General features: G+C 46.5%; 1 protein-coding gene across 3 annotated transcripts in view; it reads left to right on the top strand.

Annotated features, from left to right (window-relative positions):
• Positions 1-22,226, top strand: part of LOC105473201 (podoplanin) — a 36,716-nt gene that overhangs the window by 5,438 nt on the left and 9,052 nt on the right. For all 3 annotated transcript variants that reach the window (XM_011726856.2, XM_071100435.1, XM_071100436.1), the window contains exon 2: positions 19,565-19,698. In XM_011726856.2, coding sequence (XP_011725158.1) covers positions 19,565-19,698 — 134 coding nt within the window. The remainder of the gene's footprint in view (positions 1-19,564; positions 19,699-22,226) is intronic.

Below are 22,226 nucleotides of genomic sequence, written 5' to 3'. Positions count from 1 at the left end.
TGGAAATTTATTCCACCTAATAGCTCCATCCTTTGCTTTTGTTGTAAATACAAAAAATAGCATCTTGGAGGTATCTGATTCCTGAGAAGGGCATGCCTTGGACAACAAATATGCATACAAAGCGTTTGAAAACAATTTCCTGTTCTAAATAAACTTTCTGGCCTCTTATGAGCTTGGCTAATGGGAAAGTTTGTTCTGAGCTAAATCTCCCCATAAGATTAAATGTGAATCTGTAAAGCTAAGGGATCTAGATTCTGAATGGCTGATGTTAATAGCACTAACAATATAATAACAGCTAGCGCTTAGTGTGTGTGAACCCCTTTCTAAGCCCTGTTTCATTCAGTCCTCACAACAGACTACTCGGCTGGAGCTTCTTGTATTTTATAGAGGAATTAAGAGACTCAGTGAGGTTCAGTAGCCCACACACAGACACGGAGCTTGTAAATGGCAGCAGTGAGATGTAAACCCAGGCTGCTCAACCCTAGAGCCCACACCCCTAACCATTTAGTTGCACAATCAGCTATGCTTGGAATAGCTTGAATCCGTGCCACTGAGGACACCCAGAAAAGTGAGAGGTTGATTCCTTCCAGTACTTACTACCTTACAGCAGCAAACCACTTGAATTGATTGAATGATTGATTGATTGATTGAGATGGAGTCTTGTTCTGTCGCCCAGGCTAGAGTTGTGATCCCAGCTCACTACAACCTCTGCCCCCCAGGTTCCAGCAATTCTCTTGCCTCAGCCTCCCTAGTAGCTGGGATTACAGGCATGTGCCACCACATCTGGCTAATTTTTGTATGTTTAGTAGAGATGGGGTTTCATCATGTTGGCCAGGCTGTCCTTGAACTCCTGACCTCAAGTGATCTACCCGCCTCAGCCTCCCAAAGTGCTGGAATTACAGGCATGAGCTACTGCGCCCGACCACCACTTGTTATTTTTACAAACATTTTTTTTCCGGCTTGTATTAACTTTGTTTGTTGCATACATAATGCTGATGATGAGTATACTCAATGCTGGGAGTACCGAATCAAGGATGCTGTCCCTCTCCCCTTAAGCATTTACAGAGCACACACATTAAGTTAGAGAGGAAGCATACACTGTGATTGCAGCTTGCAGAGAGAGCCAAGACAGGTGTGTGCTTTCTACACATGTAGAAAGAACATACAAGGCAACAGATAAAGTCGTGTCCTGCATGGCACATGCTGTTGTCTGTTGCTAGGGATTTAGAGATAAGAGAGAATCTTGGAGTTGGGAGGAGCTGGAAAAAGCCTTGTGGGGAAGATGCGACTTGACTTTGGCTGTGAAAAATGGTGGGGTTGGTTGGACCAGGTGGCAGGGACACTTGGTCTAGGCAGAAGAAACAGCTTGAGCAAATGCGTGGAAATTAGATCGGTCCGGGTTTTTTGTGGGAAGAGTCGTGGGCATTGAGGGCTGGCAAGAGTGGTGAAGGCTGGGAGTTAGGAGAGTTGAGTTGGGCAACGGCAGGAAATTGGGGAGACAGATGAGTCCATGCTGAGTGGAAGGGCGGATCTTTTTCTGTAGGCAGAAATAGAGAATGGGAGTGGCTCATGAATGCTGGTTGTCAGAAGATAATTAGTGAGGAAGGAGCCATAGGAGACTGAATCTAGTTTGTGAGACCAGTCTAGGGGCAGGTGCGATGGTGGGGGTGGGGGTCAGGAGGTAAAGAGGCAAAATGTGGCGACAACAGAAAGTGGGGATAAGACCAAATTTCTTTTCCTTTCTTTTTCTTTTCCCTCCCTTCCCCTCCCCTCCCCTCCCCTCCCCGAGATGGAGGCTCACTCTGTTGCCCAGGCTGGAATGCAATGGCACGATCTTGGCTCACTGCAACCTCTGCCTCCCAGGTTCAAGCGATTCTCCTGCCTCAGCCTCCTGAGTAGCTGGGATTACAGGCACCCGCCACCACACCGGCTAATTTTTGTATTTTTAGTAGAGACGGGGTTTCATCATATTGGTCAGGCTGTTCTCGAACTCCTGACCTCGTGATCTGCCCACTTCAGCCTCCCAAAGTGCTGGGATTACAGGCATAAGCCACCGCTCCCAGTGAGACCAAATTTCTAGGAATAAGAGCCAGCAAGACTTACAGTTCAGCATTTCCTGACTTGTTACTAGTCACCTCTTCGAGCACTCATGATTATATTCACACGTTTAAATTGATATTAATTCATATACCATAAAATTAATCCATTTAAAGCAAACAATTCAGTAGTCTTCAGTATAGTCACAGAGTTACTCAACCATCACCACTATCAATTTTAGAACATTTTCTTTTTCTTTTTCTTTCTTTCTTTTTTTTTTTGAGAGAGTCTTGCTCTGTTGCCCAGGCTGGAGTGCTGTGGCGTAATCTTGGCTCACTGCAAGCTCCGCCTCCCAGGTTCACGCCATTCTCCTGCTTCAGCCTCCAGAGTAGCTGGGACTACAGGCGCCTGCCACCACGCCCAGCTAATTTTTCTGTACTTTTAGTAGAGATGGGGTTTCATCGTGTTGGCCAGGATGGTCTTGATCTCCTGACCTCGTGATCCGCCAGCCTCGGCCTCCCAAAGTGCTGGGATTACAGGCGTGAGCCACCGCGCCGGTCCAATTTTAGAACATTTTCATCACTCCCCTTTCCCGAAGGCGCCAAACCATCAGCAGTCATTCCCATTTCCTTCTCACCCTAGACCCTGACCACCATCGATCTACTTTCTGTCTCTATGGATTTGCTTATTCTAGATATTTCTTATCACTGGAATCATGCAATATGTGACCTTTTGTGCCTGGCTTCGTTTACTTAGCATGATGCTTACAAGGTTCATCCATGTTATATAGCATGCACTAGAATTTCGTTCTTTTTAAAAATATTTTTTAGAGATGAGGTCTTGCTCTGTCACCCCGGCTGAATAGCGGTGGCACAATCATAGCTCACTACAGCCTCAGATTCCTGGGCTGAAGCCATCCTCCTGCCTCCGTCTCCCAAGTAGCTGGGACTACAGGCTCATGCCACCACACCAAGTTTGTTCAACTTTTTGAGGAACTGACATTCTGTTTTCCAAAGTGGCTGCGCTATTTACAGTTCCACCAACAATGCATGGTGTTCTGGTTTCTCCATATCCTCACCAACACTGTTTTCTTTCTCTGTGTGTGTGTTTACGTTGTAGCCATTCTACTGCATATGAAATGACATCTCGTAGTTTCAATTTGCATTTTCCTAATGATTAGTGATGCTGAGCATCTTTGTATGCACTTCTTAGCCAATTGTATATCTTTGGAGATATGTTTGTTTAAATCCTTTGCTCACTAAAGTTGGGTTGCCTTTATGTTGTCGATTGAAAGCCTCCTTTATATATTCTAGATATTAAACCCTTAAATATATGAATTGCAGACCTTTCTCCCATCCTATGGACTGGGTTCTCTTTTCAATTTCTTGATAGCGACCATTGAGTAACGTTTAAAATTTTGGTGAAGTTAAACGTGTCTGGTTTTTTGCTTGTCCTGTTGGCGGTGCGTCATCTAGGAAGGTATTGCCTAGTCCAAGCTTACAGGGGTTTGCTTTTATAGTTTTAGCTCTGATATTTGGGTCTTTGATTCATTTAGAGTTCATTTTTGTGTGGGCCATGAAGTAGAGGCCCAATTCCATTCTTTTGCATGTGGGTATTGAGTTGTCAAGGTACCATTTGTTGAAAAGATGGTATTTTTTTTCTTTTTTTTTTTTCTTTGAGACAGAGTTTCGCTTCTGTTGCCTAGGCTGGAGTGCAATGGCACGGTCTCGGCTCACCGCAACCTCCACTTCCCGGGTTCAAGCGATTCTCCTGCCTCAGCCTCCAAGTAGCTGGGATTACAGGCATGCACCACCACACCTGGCTAATTTTTGTATTTTTTAGTAGAGTTGGGGTTTCTCCATGTTGGTCAGGCTAGTCTCAAACTCCCGACCTCAGGTGATCTGCCCGCCTCTGCCTCCCAAAGTGCTGGGATTACAGGCATGAGCCACCGTGCCTGGTCAAAAAGGTGATTCTTTCTTCACTGAAGAATCTTGGCACCTCTGTCAAAAATCAATTACCCACAAATGTATAGGTTTAATTCTGGATTAAATTGATCTATATGTCTATGCTTCTACCAGTAGCACCGTCTTGATTACTGCAGCTTTATAGCGAGTTTTGAAATGGAAGTATGAGTCTACTTTGTCTTTACCAAGATTGCTTTGGTGAGTCTCCTCTCTATTTTAATTATTTGTGTACATATCTTGTCCCTTAGAGAAGAGAGTGCTTAAAAGAGCACATGGTAGGTACATAGTAAACATTTGGCAGGAAGAAGAGGGAGGAAACAGGATAGACGCATAGGAATGACAGAAAGCAGATAATAGAAGCATAAAAAATCAGGAGAGATGAGAGATTAGGAACCAACTTGGTAAGGAAAAGGCATTTATATGCCTGGCTCTAGATATGGTGAGTTTGAGGTAAATAGTAAGACATCCAAATTGATGTATCTGATGAATACCTGGGAAGATAGTCATCTAAAGAGTGTCAGAGCTAAGCCCTGGAGATGAAGTTTGCTGCCTGAATTTCCCGCTACATGAGAACAAAGGGAGAAAAATGGCAAGGGAAGAACAGAAGAGATCCTCTTAGCCAAAAACAACTACTTTCTAAAAATCTACCAAAGCACACTTCAAGGTCCTAAACCAGGCTTGGGATCGAGGCCAAGGGATGCTAGTGGAAACGGCCACATTCTCTACATTCCTGCAGGCCTCGTCCTCCTGGGCTCACAGCTGGGCTGTCTGAGCTGCGTGGGGTGGACGGTGAGGTCAGATGCAAAGGGGCTTCTTGTGTCACTCTTGCAAAATCAGGGCCTGCTCAGCTGACAGCCCTGAGTGAATCAGCTCAGATTTCCATTCAGTTTCCGAGCAGACAGGCAAGTGCTTCCCAAACACACCCCACTGAGAAGCTCTGCTCCAGGACAGCACTTCTAAAGCAGGTTTTTGTCATTAGGTACTAAGTGGCCCTGCCTAGAAGGGGAATGTTCATGACACCAGCCTTAGCTGAGTTCCAGAAAAGTCTATTACAGAGCTGTGATTTCAGTCTACGAAACTGTGAACTCATTTCCTCTTGGACTGCGAATGTTCTGCTTTGGTCAAGAGAGAAACGTATCCCCAGGTTGAGTAATCTTGGTTGAAGCTGTAATCAGCAGCCTCTGATGTGAACACGGAGCAGTTCTGAGCCATGTTTGTGCTTGATGAGTGTGTTGATTTCACTCCCATGAACTCTGAAAACGATGAATGTCATTCATCCATTCATTCAGGCAGCGGAGACTGTGCTAGTGGCTGGGCCATAAACTTACAGCAGGGTGGGGCCTGGCCCTCAAGGAACTTGCAGATGCTGTTAGGGAGAAGGTAGTAAATGCCAAAATGTTATCAAATTCTACGCTAGTTTAGAGGAAATTACTTCCTCCTGGCAACGTGGAAGAGCTCTGAAGGGAAGGGGGTTTTACCTGGGCAGTGAACGAGAGGTGGGGTTTGGAAGGGCACTGATAGAGCTAAAAGATGAACCTGCAGGTGCCCTTGGCAGCCCCTCCTCAGTAATCTACAGAAGCCACCATCTAGGGCAGCTCAGTCTACTCCAGACCTTTCTTTAGGAGTAGAGAGGAATATAACTGGGAGCTTGTCAAGAGTAATTGGTGCCTGTGAAGACACAGTGGTTGGGAGCATGGGTTTGAGAGTCTGAATAGACGGTAATGTCTAATCCATGCATTGACACTTGCTCATTTCATGGGCAGTTGACTTAACCTCTCAGCCTCACCATTGTCAGCTAAAAAATGAGATGATACTAGTTTGCGAGGCTTCTGTAAAGAACAAGAGAGCGGCCGGGCGCCGTGGCTCACGCCTGTAATCCCAGCACTTTGGGAGGCCGAGGTGGGTGTCAAGACCACCCTGGCTAACACAGTGAAACCCCCATCTCTACTAAAAATAATAATAAAAAAAAATTAGCCAGGCGTGGTGGCGGGCGCCTGTAGTCCCAGCTACTCAGGAGGCTGAGGCTGGAGAATGGTGTGAACCCGGGAGGCGGAGCTTGCAGTGAGCCGAGATCACGCCACTGCACTCCAGCCTGGGCGACAGAGCGAGACTCCGTCTCAAAAAAAAAAAAAAAAAAAGTTCAAGAGAGCATGCACCTGACACCACAATTTGCACAGTCTCCTGTACATCCAACAAATAGCACTCGTTATTAAAACACCTTGTGGATTGCCTTAGAGGTTAAATGCAAAGATCTGTGAAAGATACACATGAGATTTAAGTTCCTTTCCCTCTTGAAAGGGGAGAGAGGATAGATCTGACTGAGAGATAATGTCATACCTGTATTATGTCGTAAGGATCTTATATCCTGTCCGTTCTTGATGGTGTGGCTGTGAGCAAAACATCAATATTCAATTTGCCTAGTGACTTTATGTGACTCCTTGCTATTGAAAGGAAAATGGAGTCCCTCTCACTGGCCCCTCTTCTTCATTGCCCAGTTCAGCTGCAGAAACCCTGAAAATGCTGCCCTCAACTTTGGGAGGTGACCCAGAGGGGACACCCCCCAGCCCACCAAGAGCCCAAAGCAAACTCTAGGGCATAGGGTACTGTGCAGACTGCCTCCCAGCTTGAACTCAGGGAACATGGTTTCATATCTTCACGTGCTGGGTTTCTCCTGATTTCTCCAGAGGAACTAGTGACACGCATCTGATCTCCTCAGCTTTGACATGCTTCTCTTACATTTTACGGAAGAGTCACATGCCCCCAGTGCTGATAGCACACAGTCAGTTCTCATCTCATCATTGGCCTCAGCCTGCAGGGGCCGACAGGACCTGCCACAGTGAGTGGGCATGGTGCTGCTCGTGTGAAATCAAACGGCAGCGCAGCCAAGTTCCCCTTCGCAGGTGCTGTGCTATCTTCAGCTACGCCATCTCTTTCATTATGGGGGAAGGTGTTTAACAACTCGGGGGTGAAGCCTGGTGGACAGTGGCAGGGACATAAATACAGAAGATAATTTTAAAGAAGTGTTCCGGCCAGGTGCAGTGGCTCAGACCTGTAATCCCAGGACTTTGGGAGGCTGAGGCGGGCAGATCACCTGAGGTCAGGAGTTCGAGAGCAGCCTGGTCGTCATGATGTAATCCCATCTCTACTAAAAATAAAAAAAAAATAGCCTGGTGTGGTGGCAGGTGCCTGTAATCCCAGCTACTTGAGAGGCTGAGGCAGGAGAATCGCTTGAACCCAGGAGGTGGAGGTTGCAGTGAGCCAAGATTGCGCCACTGCATTCCAGCCTGGGTGACAGAAAAAAATGTTCTACCTGAATGTATAAATGTACTTATGCTGTCACTCAACAGGCATCTACTAAATACCTACCATGGTGCCAGACTAGCAATCTATGGGGCAGTGTGGACTTTAGTTAGCGCTATGTATGCCTGGAGGAAAATTCAGTGAGGGGACATGTCTGTGGGTACAGAGTGGCAGGCAGGCCAAAGCCTAGATTAATTCACAGTTCTCTAGATTTTCCAGGGCCAAACTTTTGGTCCAGTAAGCAATTTACCAGGCTCCATGGAAGGGGTGAAGGGGGAAGAACGTTCACTGGCCGCATCAGTGATTATGCCGATCACACCCAGTGGCCACTGGAAGTTGAGGGCCCACAGCTCTGGGTTAGGGAGTGGCTTTCTTTGTGTAAAGAAGCTTTGGGACTTCAAAAGTTAGTGGTTGCATCAGTAGTCCAGACGAGGTCAGGCGTGTTCAGGGTGGTGTGGCTGTAAGCAAAACATCAATATTCCAAAAGAAGGCTTCAACACTAGGTCAGGAGATGGGCCAGGCTATGGGACACAAGGGGCAACTCAAAAGGTGTGGTTGAGGCCCGGCGCGGTGGCTCACGCCTGTAATCCCAGCACTTTAGGAGGCCGAAACGGGCTGATCACGAGGTCAGGAGATCGAGAACATCCTGGCTAACATGGTGAAACCCCGTCTCTACTAAAAATACAAAAAAAATTAGCCGGGCGTGGTGGCGGGTCCCTGTAGTCCCAGCTGCTCAGGAGGCGGAGGCAGGAGAATGGCGTGAACCCGGGAGGAGGAGCTTGCAGTGAGCCGAGATCGCGCCACTGCACTCCAGCCTGGGCAACGGAGCGAGACTCTGTCTCATTTAAAAAAAAAAAAAAAAAAAGGTGTGATTGAGAGAGGGAAAATTCTGATGCCTTTCTCCTGATTGCGGGAACCCTCTTCAATGATGACTGAGGGAAGCAACGGCAAGCAGCGAAGTTTGGGACGTTTTTGAACTGAGCGGAAGGACTGTAGAGAGATGTGAGCACCTCAGTGACTGCAGCGGGTGGTTGGCAGAGGTTGGAAAATGTTGGAGGTTGGCACCTTTCTACGGTTTGGGGTGTGTTTATTTTCAGGCTTTTGGGCTCAGTTTTGCGATGTGATAGAAAAATAATATACAAAAGCCTGTGTCTGGGCAAAGGAACAGAAGTAGGTGTTTTTGTCTTCCAAATAGACATTTTAACATCTCTTCAAAAGCATAACTTTATCTCAAATGTAATTGGGGAGGTGCTAGAATTAATTATTAGTTATCCTAGAGTTTGTTTTATAGGGGAAAATCAGAACTTCCTAGAATATGAATTAAAAAAAATTCTGCTTCTCAGCAGCCACAAGTCATTCCAATACCGTTTCATCATCTATCTACAAAGACATATTTATTTGTGCATTTATTTATTTATTTATTTATTTAAAAATTTATTTTGAGATGGAGTCTTGCTCTGTGGCCCAGGCCAGAGTACAGTGGTGCGATCTCAGCTCACTGCAAGCTCCACCTCCAGGGTTCACGCCATTCTCCTGCCTCAGCCTCCCGAGTGGCTGGGACTACAGACACCCGCCACCACGCCCAGCTAATTTTTTGTATATTTAGTAGAGATGGGGTTTCACCGTGTTGGCCAGGATGGTCTCGATCTCCTGACCTGGTGATCCGCCCGCCTCAGCCTCCCAAGTGCTGGGATTACAGGCGTGAGCCACCGCGCCCGGCCCCTTTGTGCATTTAGACACTAGGGCAGCCCAAGATGCTAGAAAACACTGAGCAACATGAAAGACTCCTTTAATCTGTTGACTAATACCCTAGGTTTCCTTTGAAAATCCCAAGGGTAACTCGGCTTGTAAATTGTTTACTTTAAAAATCAGCGTCACCAGTTCAGGATAAAATGCTGTAGAAACTCTCCAGCAGTCAGATTAGGGAGCTGCAGGTCCGCAGAAATAGGAGTGGAAGAAACTTTTCCCTCACATCAAGATGGAAACGGCACAGGAGCTCCTTAGCTAAATTTTATGTAGAGGACTTAACAAGATGAAGTCCCCATCTAAAGACTCAGCATCGCAAAGGGAGAGCCTTACTTTGTTCAGTAGATCTGTTTCTACCCTAAATGTTGTTTGTCAGTAGAGCTGTGACAGGTGGTAAAATGAATTCCCACTTTGGGAGGCCAAGGCGGAAGGATTGCTTGAGCCCAGCAGTTTGAGACCAGCCTGGACAACATAGTGAGACCCCATGGTCTACAAAAAAATAAACCAAATTAGCCAGGCATGGTGGTACACACTTATAGTCTCAGCTACTTGGGAGGCTAAGGTGGGAGGATCACTTGAGCCTGGAAAAATCGAGGCTGCAGTGAGCCAAGATCGTGCCACTGCACTGTAGCCTGGGTGACAGAGGGAGACCCTGCCTCAAAAAAAAATTCTACTGGATTTGCATTTGTTTATTTCTTTTCTTTCTTTTTTTTTTTGTTTGGTTTTTGAGACAGTCTTACTCTGTTACCCAGGCTGGAGTGTGTGGCAGGCACTATCTCCGCTCACTGCAATCTCTGCCTCCCAGGTTCAGGTGATTCTTGTGTCTCAGCCTCCCAAGTAGCTGGGATTACAGGCACAAGCCACCACGCCCAGCTAATTTTTTGTATTTTTAGTAGAGAAAGCGTTTTGCCATGTTGGCCAGACTGGTCTCGAACCCCTGACCTCAGGTGATCTGCCCTCCTCGGCCTCCCTAAAAACTGGGATTACGGGTATGAGCCACCGCGCCTGTCCCATATTTATTTCTGATTGTCAGTGGGTGATGACTTCAAATACTTCCCAGCCATCACCTGCCCAGTTCTTTCCCTCCTCACTGCCACTGTCCTGTGTAAGCACCAACCCCTCTCCCTTGTCTTGACAACAGAAAGAATCTAAGCTTCTGTCTGCTTCAGCCTGATCCTGGCACCTTCCCTGATACACACAGTCCACTCACTCACTTGAGTTAGAGTGGCCTCTGGGACTCAACTGAGGTCACCCCTGCCTCAATATCTCCTGGCTTCTCTTCACACTCCAAACGCAACTGAAACCCCGTCCTTACACACTTCTACAGAATCACCGCTCCACACCTCTCAGCCCCATCTCTGTCCTCCTCAGCCCCTCCACCCGGCCACACTGACCACCCACCCTCCCGTGCAGCGCCCCATGCTCGTTCTGGGCTTCGGGGTTAGTTAGCACCGGCTGTTCCCCTGTCTAGAACTCACCCATTCACTCAGGAGCTGCTTACTGAGTGCCTGGTATGTGCCAGGGATTTCAGGCATTGTGGACATTGAGATGAAGCAGCCTTTATCGAGCTTATATTCCAGTAGGACGGACAAGTAGTGAGTAGGTAGCAGGGTGCGGATAAGCACTCAGGTATATGTGCTGTGGAAGAGGGGAGGGGTACTCGCTTAAATGGACAGTCCAAGAAAGTGCCCCTGCTCCTTTTTTTTTTTTTTTGAGATGGAGTCTCCGTCTGTCACTAGCCTGGATTGCAGTACCGCAATCTCAGGCTCACTGCAACCTCCGCCTCCAGGGTTCAGGTGATTCTTGTGCCTTAGCCTCCAGGGATTCCCCTGCCTCAGCCTCCTGAGTAGCTGGGACTACGGGTGTGCGGGACTATGGGTGCGCGGGACTATGGGTGCGCACCACCACACCTGGCTAATTTTTTGTATTTTAGTAGAGACGAGGTTTCACCATGTTAGCCAGGATGGTCTCGATCTCCTGACCTCGTGATTGCCGGTCTCAGCCTCCCAAAGTGCTAGTAGGATTACAGGCATAAGCCGCCGTGCCTGGCCAGAAAGTGCCCTTTGAACAGAGATCTGAAGGCATGAGGGAAGCTATCTTATGTGTTCAAGAAGCTATCTTTTTTTTTTTTTTTTCTTTTTTTCAGGCAGAGTCTTGCTCTGTCACCCAGGCTGAAGTGCAGTGGCGCAGTCTCAGCTCACTGCAACCTCCACCTCCTGGGTTCAAGCGATTCTTGTGCCTCAGCCTCCTGAGTAGCTGGGATTACAGGCATGCAGCAGCACACCTGGCTAATTTTTGTATTTTTAGTAGAGACGGGGTTTCACCATGTTGGCCAGGCTGGGTTCGAACTCCTGACCTCAAGTGATCTGTCCACCTGAGCCTCCTAAAGTGCTAGGATTAATAGCTTATTTGATGTGTTGCTTATTTGTTTATGGTGACCCCACTCCACTCCAGGAGTACTCAAGTCCTTGAGAGTGGAGACCTTAGCTGTTCACTTCTGTCTCTAGTGCTGAGAACGTGGCCCAATGCATAGCAGGTGCTTGGTAAACATTTGTGGAAGGAGGAATACAAGTGCTGGGAGCTGAGGCTGTAGAGGTGAACTCACGAAGGCTTCAGTCTTGATTTTTGCTGCTGCCTTGACTTGCACAGTTCAGAGGAGAGAGGGCTGCTGCTGCTCAAAGAAACACCTCCTTTTAGAGCAAGTCACACCTTCCTTCTAACCTGCTGTTGCTGAAAGTTTAGATTCATCCAGATTTCTCCTGGGAAGGGGACACACTGGAGGAAGTCAAGACTGTGGTCATTAAATAAGACTGGAAGATTCTAACAAGATGGGATTTCATAAGAGGCAGTGAGGTGCCAGGGGAAGCGATGGTTCCTGACTACCAGGAATTTGATTTCTGGGAAGATGAGGATGGCACGTGGGCAGAAGGGGAAGGATCTCAAAACCCAGGGAGGGAGGGAGCAGGCATTTTAGCCCAAAGCTGCCAGAGGAGCACATCACGAAAATGCACAGCTGCTTTTTTGTTGTATGTGTGAGTCCAGGGATGCGGTCATAACATTGGGCTTTGTGTCCGCTAATGAATCCCGTGAACTTGGCACATCACTGAACTTTTTTTTTTTTTTGAGACACAGTTTCGCTCTTGTCAACCAGGTTGGAGTGCAATGGCACGATCTCAGCTCACTCTGCCTCAGTTCAAGCAATTCTCCTGCCTTAGCCTCCCGAGTAGCTGGGACTACAGGCCTGTGCCACGACGCCCAGCTAATTTTTGTAATTTTAGTAGAATACAATGTTTCACCATGTTGGCCAGGCTGGTCTCCAACTCCTAACTTTAGGTCATCCACCTGCCTTGGCCTCCCAAAGTGCTGGGATTATAGGCATAAGCCACCGCGTTTGGCCACATCACTTAACTTCCAACCTTGTTAAAGAAACAATAATTCTGACACTTGTTAAAACTGTAAGGAAGGCCGGGCGCGGTGGCTCAAGCCTGTAATCCCAGCACTTTGGGAGGCTGAGACGGGCGGATCACGAGGTCAGGAGATTGAGACCATCCTGGCTAACACGGTGAAACCCCGTCTCTACTAAAAATACAAAAAACTAGCCGGGCGAGGTGGCGGGTGCCTGTAGTCCCAGCTACTCGGGAGACTGAGGCAGGAGAATGGCGTAAACCTGGGAGGCGGAGCTTGCAGTGAGCTGAGATCCGGCCACTGTACTCCAGCCTGGGCGACAGAGCGAGACTCCGTCTCAAAAAAAAAAAAACAACTGTAAGGAAGACTTTATCAAGACCACTGTAATAAGGGCCATTGCAGTAGGGAAGAGAGCTCAGGTTCACTTCTGAGTAAAAGGAAAAGTGGGGGGTTTGTAGCCCATAAGCAGAATGAGGGGGTCAGTGGGTGGAAAATTCCTAAGAGATGTCCGGGTTGGGGGGATTCTTGCTAAACTGGCCTAACAAGATTCTTTCTGAAGGCAGGCCAAGGGCCTAGCCACCACAGCACTGCTGTGAAATCAAGTCAGTTGGGAGACACCATGTAAACCCTACATTGTGAGTAGTAAATGTGGGTGAGAGGGTGTTAGGACAATGAGGTATCTTCCACGTTAAGTGGAATTTCCAATGCTGCTTCAGTGCCAGATCTTGAACAACCCCAAATGCACCTGTTTGAATACTTACTTTTCCTCCTTGCCCTAGACACTGAGTTTTATTCTAGCTACTCCCTGGTCACTGATTTAACTCAGCAGCTGTCAGCTGATGTGAGGAGGAATTGGGAGCTTACAGTGAAGAGAGCACGGATTTAGAAACAGGTTCTGGAGAGTCTGCAGACAGAGGGCCACGTGGAGAGGGGACAGTTGGCAGTGTCCAGGCCACTTAACCACTTAAGCTGGGCCTTGTGCTGAGAAGTTTCTCCTGTAACTATGACATACTATTTGTTTGTTTCTTTGTTTTGAGACCATGTCTCGCTCTGTCGCCCAGGCTGGAGTGCAGTGGCACGATCTTGGCTCATTGCAACCTCCGCCTCCTGGGTTCAAAGGATTCTCCTGCCTCAGCCTCCTGAGTAACTGGGACTACAGGCATGTGCTACCATGCCTGGCTAATTTTTGTATTTTTTTTTTTTTTTTTGAGACGGAGTCTCGCTTAGTCGCCCAGGCTGGAGTGCAGTGGCGCGATCTCGGCTCACTGCAAGCTCCGCCTCCCGGGTTCACGCCATTCTCCTGCCTCAGCCTCCCGAGTAGCTGGGACTACAGGCGCCCGCCGCCTCGCCCGGCTAATTTTTTGCATTTTTAGTAGAGACGGGGTTTCACAGTGTTAGCCAGGATGGTCTCGATCTCCTGACCTTGTGATCCGCCCGCCTCGGCCTCCCAAAGTGCTGGGATTACAGGCGTGAGCCACCGCGCCCGGCCAATTTTTGTATTTTTAATAGGCACAGCATTTTGCCATGTTTTTTAGGATGGTCTCAAACTCCTGGCCTCAAGTGATCTGCCCGCCTTGGCCTACGAAAGTGCTGGGATTACAGGCCTGAGCCGCTGCACCCAGCCATGACATAGTATTAGAAAGAAAAGATTTGTCTCAATGAGAGCTGGTTTTGAAGCAATGGGGAAAAGAGAATTTATCGGGGTGATTGGCCAATCTTTTGGGGGGGAAATTATATTTCTCTTTTATTATACTTCAAAATAAATGTAAGACAAATAGAAATATTAAACATAAGAACAATACCGTAAGGAAAATATAGGTGAATATTTATGTGGTCTTGAGGAAGGGTTTGTGAGTGTGACGTCAAAGAGAAGACAAGTTTAAGAAGTTTGACTACTGATATAGCTTGGTCATTTGCAAAAGAAAGATGTAGATGCCAACTAGGGAAAAAAAATGCCAGCAGCATTTAGGCCAAAGAGTAAATTCTTAAGGTACGAAGAGTGCTTACAAGAGGGAATGCCGTGCAGAGAAAAAACTGTCACAAAAGAAGACAAATGGATGAAACGACTCGCTCCACAAATCAAAGAAGTGTAAATAAAAACAGAAGACTGAAAACACGTATTTAAAAGATTTTTATTAAGAATTTGGACTATTACAATACAATTGCAATAACAGCCTGATTGAATGTTCCATCTAAACTCTAAAGTACTTTTTTTTTTTGTCTCCCAGGCGGGAGTGCAATGGCTCGATTTCGGCTCACTGCAACCTCTGCCTCCTGGGTTCAAGCGATTCTCCCGCTTCAGCCTCCCGTGTACCTAGGATTACAGGTGTGCACCACCATGCCCGGCTAATTTTTGTATTTTTAGTAGAGATGGAGTTTCATCATGTTGGCCAGGCTGGTCTTGAACTCCTGACTCAGGTGATCCACCCACCTCAGCCTCCCAAAGTGCTGGGATTATAGGCGTGAGCCACCACGCCCAGCCAACTCTGAAGTATTTTTAAAGAAATGGCAGGCTGGGCACAGTGGCTCATGCCTGTGATCCCAGCACTTTGTGAGGCTGAGGTGGGAGGACTGCTTGAACCAGGAGTTCAGGAGCAGCCTGGGCAAGGTAGTGAGACTTCTTCTTTACAAATATATATATATAAATATATATATAAATAAAATGAGACCTCATCTCTATAAATACAAAGGAAAGAAAGAGAGAGAGAGAAGAAAAGGAAGGAAGGAAAGGAAGGGAAGGGAAGGGGGAAAGGGGAAGGAAGGAAGGAGAAAGGAAGAAAGAAAGAGAAAGAAGAAAGAAAGAAAAGAAATTCTGTTTGAAAAAGAAATGCCCACTTTGGGAGGCCGAGGCAGGCGGATCACCTGAGGTCAGGAGTTGGAGACTAGCCTGGCCAACATGATGAAATGCCATCTCTACTAAAAATATAAAAATTAGCTGGGCATGGTGGTGTACACCTGTAATCCCAGCTACTTGGGAGGCTGAGGCAGGAGAATCCCTTGAACCCAGGAGGTAGAGGCTGTCATGAGCCGAAATTGTACCATTGCACTCCAGCCTGGGTGACAAGAGTGAAACTCCATCTCAAAAAAAGAAATGCCATCCTGTAATATGTGCGATCTAAAGAGTTATTAGACATGAATGCAAAGATAAAACGTATTCATGGTCAGTGATTTCATATAAATAAGCATTGCTTAAGTTTATTTTTTCTCAAAATTAAGAACCCCAAGAGACAGATGATTTATCAAATTATCTTCTCCTGGGAAATAGAAACTTCATCCTAGCTTTTTTTTTTTTTGAGACAGAGTCTCACTTTGCCGCCCAGGCTGGAGTGCAGTGGCATGATCTCAGCTCACTGCAACCTCCGCCCCCCCGGGTTCAAGTGATTCTCCTGCCTCAGCCTCCCAAGTAGTTGGGGTTACAGGTACCTGCCACTGTGCCCAGCTACTTTTTGTATTTTTAATAGAGATGGGTTTCACCATCTTGGCCAGGCTGGTCTTGAACTCCTGACCTCATGATCCACCTATCTCCACCTCCCAAAGTGCTGGGATTATAGGCGTGAGCCACCGCATCCAGCCCAGCCTAGCTTTTTAAAAGAATCACAACAACGACAAATTTCAAAATAAGTGGATCGGTTGGTTGCTGCTGCATTTGGAAACTTCCACTGAGCTTTCAGCTGAGGCTGGGTGTGGCAGGAAAGAGTGTTCATATGAGCATGCGGGTACACCACTCCAGAACTGAACTTGTAAGCCAGGCTGTGGGTGCTGGTTTATGATGGGAAATTCGTCACTCTACGCTTGTAGAAACAATTGTGTGTGTGCACATATGTGCATCCTTGTATGTGTGTGTGTGCGTATGTATGCCTATGCACACATGTGTCTTGGAGAAAAGAGGATTGGAAAGTGAAGGCATCAGCACATGATCTGAATTTCACAAGGACGGGGAAAAGAACATCAGATGCTGGCTGGAAACATCCAGCTGACCTAGTAGGAACTCTTCACCCAGGGAAGCCTTCAGCCAAGATAATAAGAGGGACAACTGGGGATCTCTTGTTAAAGTTCAACTTTCCCATGGAGCAAAAAGAATGCCAGGGTGGTAAGACAAAAGACATGCATCTTAATCCTGACTGTCATTCATAAAACACCTTTTGTCCATTCAGAGTGATTTTAGTACTCCGCTCTGGGGGCCAAGAGTAGAAAAGAGCAAGAAGGAATTTTTATCAAGTTACGCTTTCAATGAACTGAGCTTTCTATGAAAGAATTCAAACTAACTTCATTGAGCACTTGATTTTTTTTAAAGCAAGGATTGTTTTAAGTTAGATACACCAAATAAGTAAGTGATTGTACTGAACAGCTCCAGAAAACATGTTTAAAATTGATGATTTGTTAACTAAGTTCAAACCAGGGGAGGGAGAAAATAAAATGGGAAGCTCCATACGTTTTGTAATAAGGACTACTTGTCTGGCAAAGGGATATTTGCCATTGAGCTCAATATAAATACACTAAATGTTTGCTTATACCGCAAGTCATGCATTTTTGTAGGAACCAATCACCAAGCCTTACCTCTACACCTACTCCTGCAAAAGGCCACAAAGAGAGGCAAACCATTTGCGTGCATGGAAATATTCAGTTATTGCTAACTAGTAAACCCCCTGCCGTATACCCCAGATTAAAAAAAAATGTTTAAAATCTTTAGATAGCTCATCCAAAGCTATCTGTACTGGATTAGGACTCTAGAATCAAAGAGCAGGCTCATAGAACAAGTGAACTTACTTCAGAGGCTTCCTCCCTCTAGGCATCAAAGAAGCCATAATCAAATATTTATTAGCTGTGCCTCTGGCTGGGCCGTCTAAGCAGTGGGGAGAATAAGGTATCTTAAGGCAAGGAATGGATTGCTAATGTAAGTGCTGCCTAGAGACAAACAAACATCTGCTCTTTAATTACACAAAGGAGTCTCCAAGCACCTCCCTCCCCTCGCTCCCGGGATGTGTATGCTTGTGTATTTTGCAACAGTGTTTAGTCATGGAATTTCCAGAACCACTGGAGTCTAGGGAAGAAGCCCATGGCCAATGAGTCACATTTTTAATGCATGAAGAAGGTGGTTTGGTGATTTTTAGAGATGATGGTTGAGCATAGTCATGAGTGGTTTGGATCACTGCAACAGAAGTTGAAAAAGAGGATACTGGCCGGGCGCGGTGGCTCAAGCCTGTAATCCCAGCACTTTGGGAGGCCGAGGCGGGTGGATCACGAGGTCAGGAGATCGAGACTATCCTGGCTAACATGGTGAAACCCCGTCTCTACTAAAAATACAAAAAACTAGCCGGGCGTGGTGGCGGGCGCCTGTAGTCTCAGCTACTTGGGAGGCTGAGGCAGGAGAATGGCGTGAACCCGGGAGGCGGAGCTTGCAGTGAGCCGAGATCGCGCCACTGCACTCCAGCCTGGGAGACACAGCGAGACTCCATCTCAAAAAAAAAAAAAAAAAAAAAAAAAGAGGATACTGTTGTTATCTGCTCTGTCTCTCGTTGTAGAATTCAACCTAGTAGTCCACTCCAATCCCCTGCTCCACCAGAAACCTTTTTTTTTTTCCTTTGAGATGGAGTCCCGCTCGGTCGCCAGGCTGGAGTACAGTGGTGTGATCTGGGCTCACTGCAACCCCTGCCTCCCAGGTTCAAGCGATTCTCCTGCCTCAGCCTCCTGAGTAGCTGTGACTATAGGCGTGCACCCCCATGCCCAGCTAATTTTTGTACTTTTAGTAGAGACGGGGTTTCACCATGTTAGCCAGGATGGTCTCGATCTCTTGACCTTGTGATCCGCCCGCCTTGGCCTCCCAGAGTGCTGGGATTACAGGCGTGAGCCACCACGTGCCTGGCTCAGAAACCTTTTTCATTGGCATGACACATCATTTGTCCAAATGTTAATGCAGAAAAGCCAGGGCCAGGGGCAGTTCATTAGTTTGGCTGTGGTTTTTTTTTTTGAGATTGAGTTCAGGCTGGAGTGCAGTGATGCAATCTCAGCTCACTGAAACCTCTGCTTCCTGGGTTCAAGCAATTTTCCTGCCTTAGCCTCCCGAGTAGCTACGATTACAGGTGTTCACCACCACAAAGGGCTGATTTTTGTATTTTTAGTAGAGACAGGGTTTCACCATGTTGGCCAGGCTGGTCTCAAATTCCTGACCTCAAATGATCCACCCACCTTGGCCTCTCAAAGTGTTGTGATTATAGGCGTGAGCCACTGCACCCAGCTAGTTTGGCTCTTGGTGTTACTAAGTGTTCTATTGGCATCTTGGCATCCCTAAGCAGATTACTGACCCTCCCCTGTAGACAGTAATCTCAACTGTAAAGTAAGAGGTAAAACTCCATGTAATCTATGAGGTCTGTGGTCAGAGCCTGTGGTTCTAATTGTCAAAATGAACAGCAGTCTCAAAATTAAATGGAGAGAGTTTGATTTTAAAAAGATGGAAGTTAGATGTGGTGGTGAGCACCTGTAGTCCCCACTGCTTTGGAGACTGAGGCGGGAGGATCGCTTGAGCCCAGGAGTTTGAGGTTATAGTGAGCTAGGATTGTGCCACTGCACTCCAGCCTCAGCAATGGAGGGGAGACCCTGTCTCTTAAAAAAAATTAATTTGAAAAGAAAGGGAAAAGAAGAACAAAATCAATAAAAAGATGGAGACCCGAGTTTTGCATGGAGTCTGCAAAGGGGTATGTTTAGAAATCTTTCCTGTTGACTCTAATTTAGAGTTTTTAGGTCTAGATGAATATGTTAATTCATCATATGAAATGACACCAGGAAGAATCAGGTTCCTTATTGAAAAGGAAAGATGTACGTCCCCCGTCCAGGCCACCTCGGTGGGGCCCCAGGGAGGGGCTGGCTGCTCTACCTTTTAATGTTTTCATTTTCCTTTGCTTTGCAATGGAGATAACCAGGGTGCTGATGGACAAGAAGTGCTGCAAGGAGAATGGTTTGGTTTCTGGCACCACAGTAAGCCAGAAAAAGGACCCCAAAAATAAAACAAAAATTTCCAAAAGAAATGGAAAAGAAAATAATCCGAATGTAGCCGGCAAGTTTGGTCTGCTTATGCGGTTTCCACCTTAAGCTCTGACTCAATCTTTCTTCTTCAGCCAGCACGGGCCAGCCAGAAGATGACGTTGAGACTACAGGTGTGGAAGGCGGCGTTGCGATGCCAGGTGCCGAAGATGATGTGGTGACTCCAGGAACCAGCGAAGACCGCTATAAGTCTGGCTTGACAACTCCGGTCAGTGTCCTGGGAAGAGAGGAATTTTTTCTGTAGGCATGTGATCACATGCAGGGTTATGATGTATATTTTACTTTATATATAAATATATCTATCTGTAAAATCAGCATGAGCCACCATTCCAAGGAATAGTGATGTGGCTCATCAAAGAAGAATAAGTCCTCGCTTAATGTTATTGATAGGTTCTTGGAAACTGTGACTTGAAGCAAAATGACTTATAAAGAAACAACATTATTTGAGGACATGCTACATGTCGTTTTCCCTAAAGTCACAGTTTCCAAGAATCTATCAACAACGTTAAGTGAGGACTTACGGTCCTTCCTAATTTCATCCACGTAGCTGGTGTGCTGATCACCGGTGGTTTGAAAGTAGAAGCCAAAGCTTCTCAAATTGGTAAGGAGTCAAGATTTTACATTTTCAATCGGTTACAGCCCAATTTTCAATACAGTGAAAGTTTTCTTGGCTGTTGTGGCAATGTCATTGCTATAAAGGGTTCTAAATATGTCTTCTCGGCCGGGCGTGGTGGCTCACACCTGTAATCCCAGCACTTTGGGAGGCTGAGGCAGGTGGATCACCTGAGGTCAGCAGTTCGAGACCAGCCTGACCAAGATGATGAAACCCCATCTCTACTAAAAATACAAAAATTAGCCAGGCATGGTGGCGTGTACCTGTGATCCCAGCTGCTCAGGAGGCTGAGACTGGAGAATAGCTTGAACCCAGGAGGTGGAGGTTGCAGTGAGCTGAGATTGCGCCACTGCACTCCAGCCTGGGCAACAAGAGTGAAACTCCTCCTCAAAAAATAAATAAATACATAAATAAATAAGTAAGTCAGTCTCCATTTCTTTTCTCACTATAGACTTGTAATAAACAGGACTAGAAAGTAAGTAAGTCTCAATTTCTTTTCTCACTAAGACTTGTAATAAACAGGACTAGAACCAGTCCACAGACCACATGATTACAGATTATTGAGCCTCTCAACCAACACATTCTTAACCTAATGAATTTTAATTAACTCATATGTGTTGCATACCTGCCATAGACAAGACAAGGTGCCAGGCACTGGGAGGGATTGAGGAGGTCAATGAGCCACATCTTCGACCTTTGAGGGACTCTGTGATTTCTTTGGTAACAGAACAGAGGTTCCTGCCTGCTTGTCTGACCTGTACACCAGCATCTCCTTCATTTTCTCCATTTCTGCCATCTTGGCCTTTCTGACCTTTGAACACACCAAGCTTGTTCCAACTTAGGCTTTTGTTTTCTCTGCCCAGAACACTGCCCAGATCTTTCCATGAGTGACTTTTTCTTATAATTCTCAAGTTTGATGCCATCTCAAACAGCCTAAAGTAATCTCACCTCCACATCTGTTGGAAGTAAAGCTCAGAGTCATAGAGAAAACGAACACTTAAAAGATTTTTCACCAAGGCAAATTTATTTCTGTAGAAGGGTGTTTCTCGCAGGACTGGTTGTCACAAGAGCACACCGAACAAAGGAGGGAAAGGGTTTTTTTATTCTTAATGCAGTTTGTCCCTACTACTATGTTCATTGGCTGGAGTTGGGGACAGCACAATTTAAACTGAACCCAACTGGCTAACTTGAAAGACAGTTTTGGCGGGAAGAGTCGTTACAGCGGGAGGAGGGGTAAATTACAGAATGGCTGACTTTTTCTTACAATTCTTTTTTTTTTTTTTTTTTGAGACGAAGTCTCGCTCTGTCGCCCAGGCTGGAGTGCAGTGGCACAATCTCAGCTCACTGCAAGCTCCGCCTCCCGGGTTCACGCCATTCTCCTGCCTCAGCCTCCCGAGTAGCTGGGACTACAGGCGCCTGCCACCACGCCCAGCTAATTTTTTGTATTTTTAGTAGAGACGGGGTTTCACCATGTTAGCCAGGATGGTCTCGATCTCCTGACCTCGTGATCTGCCCATCTTGGCCTCCCAAAGTGCTGGGACTACAGGCGCCGCCACCACGCCCGGCTAATATTTTGTATTTTTAGTAGGGACAGGGTTTCACTGTGTTAGCCAGGATGGTCTCAATCTCCTGACCTCGTGATCCGCCTGCCTCGACCTCCCAAAGTGCTGGGATTACAGGCGTGAGCCACTGCGCCCGGCCTTCTTACAATTCTTAAGGTTGATGCCATCTCCAACAGCCTAAAGTAGTCTCACCACCCCCCATCAGAAGTCACCCTCTAGCCCTTAGGTCAGCAAACTACCCACCAGATTTGGCCCACCCACTGTGTTTGTAAATGAAGTTTTATTGGAACACAGCAATGCCCATTCAGTTGAGAATTGTCTGGCTGCTTTCCTACTGTAAGAGTGGAGTTGATTCGTTAGGACAGAGACTGTGTGGCCTGTACAGCTGAAATATTTACCCATCTGGCCCTTTACAGAATAAGTTTTCCAAAGGCTAGTCTAAGTCTAGTCTAGACAAGGCTAGCTTATATTTCTTTCAAAGCACTCAAAATCATATCAAACCACCCTTTGTACTTGTTTACCTACTAAGTGTTTTTTTTTTTTTTTTTTTTTTTGAGACGG

This window comes from Macaca nemestrina, chromosome 1, assembly GCF_043159975.1.
Source record: "Macaca nemestrina isolate mMacNem1 chromosome 1, mMacNem.hap1, whole genome shotgun sequence".
Lineage (NCBI taxonomy): Eukaryota > Metazoa > Chordata > Mammalia > Primates > Cercopithecidae > Macaca > Macaca nemestrina.
This window is presented reverse-complemented; position numbering and strand designations above follow the sequence as displayed.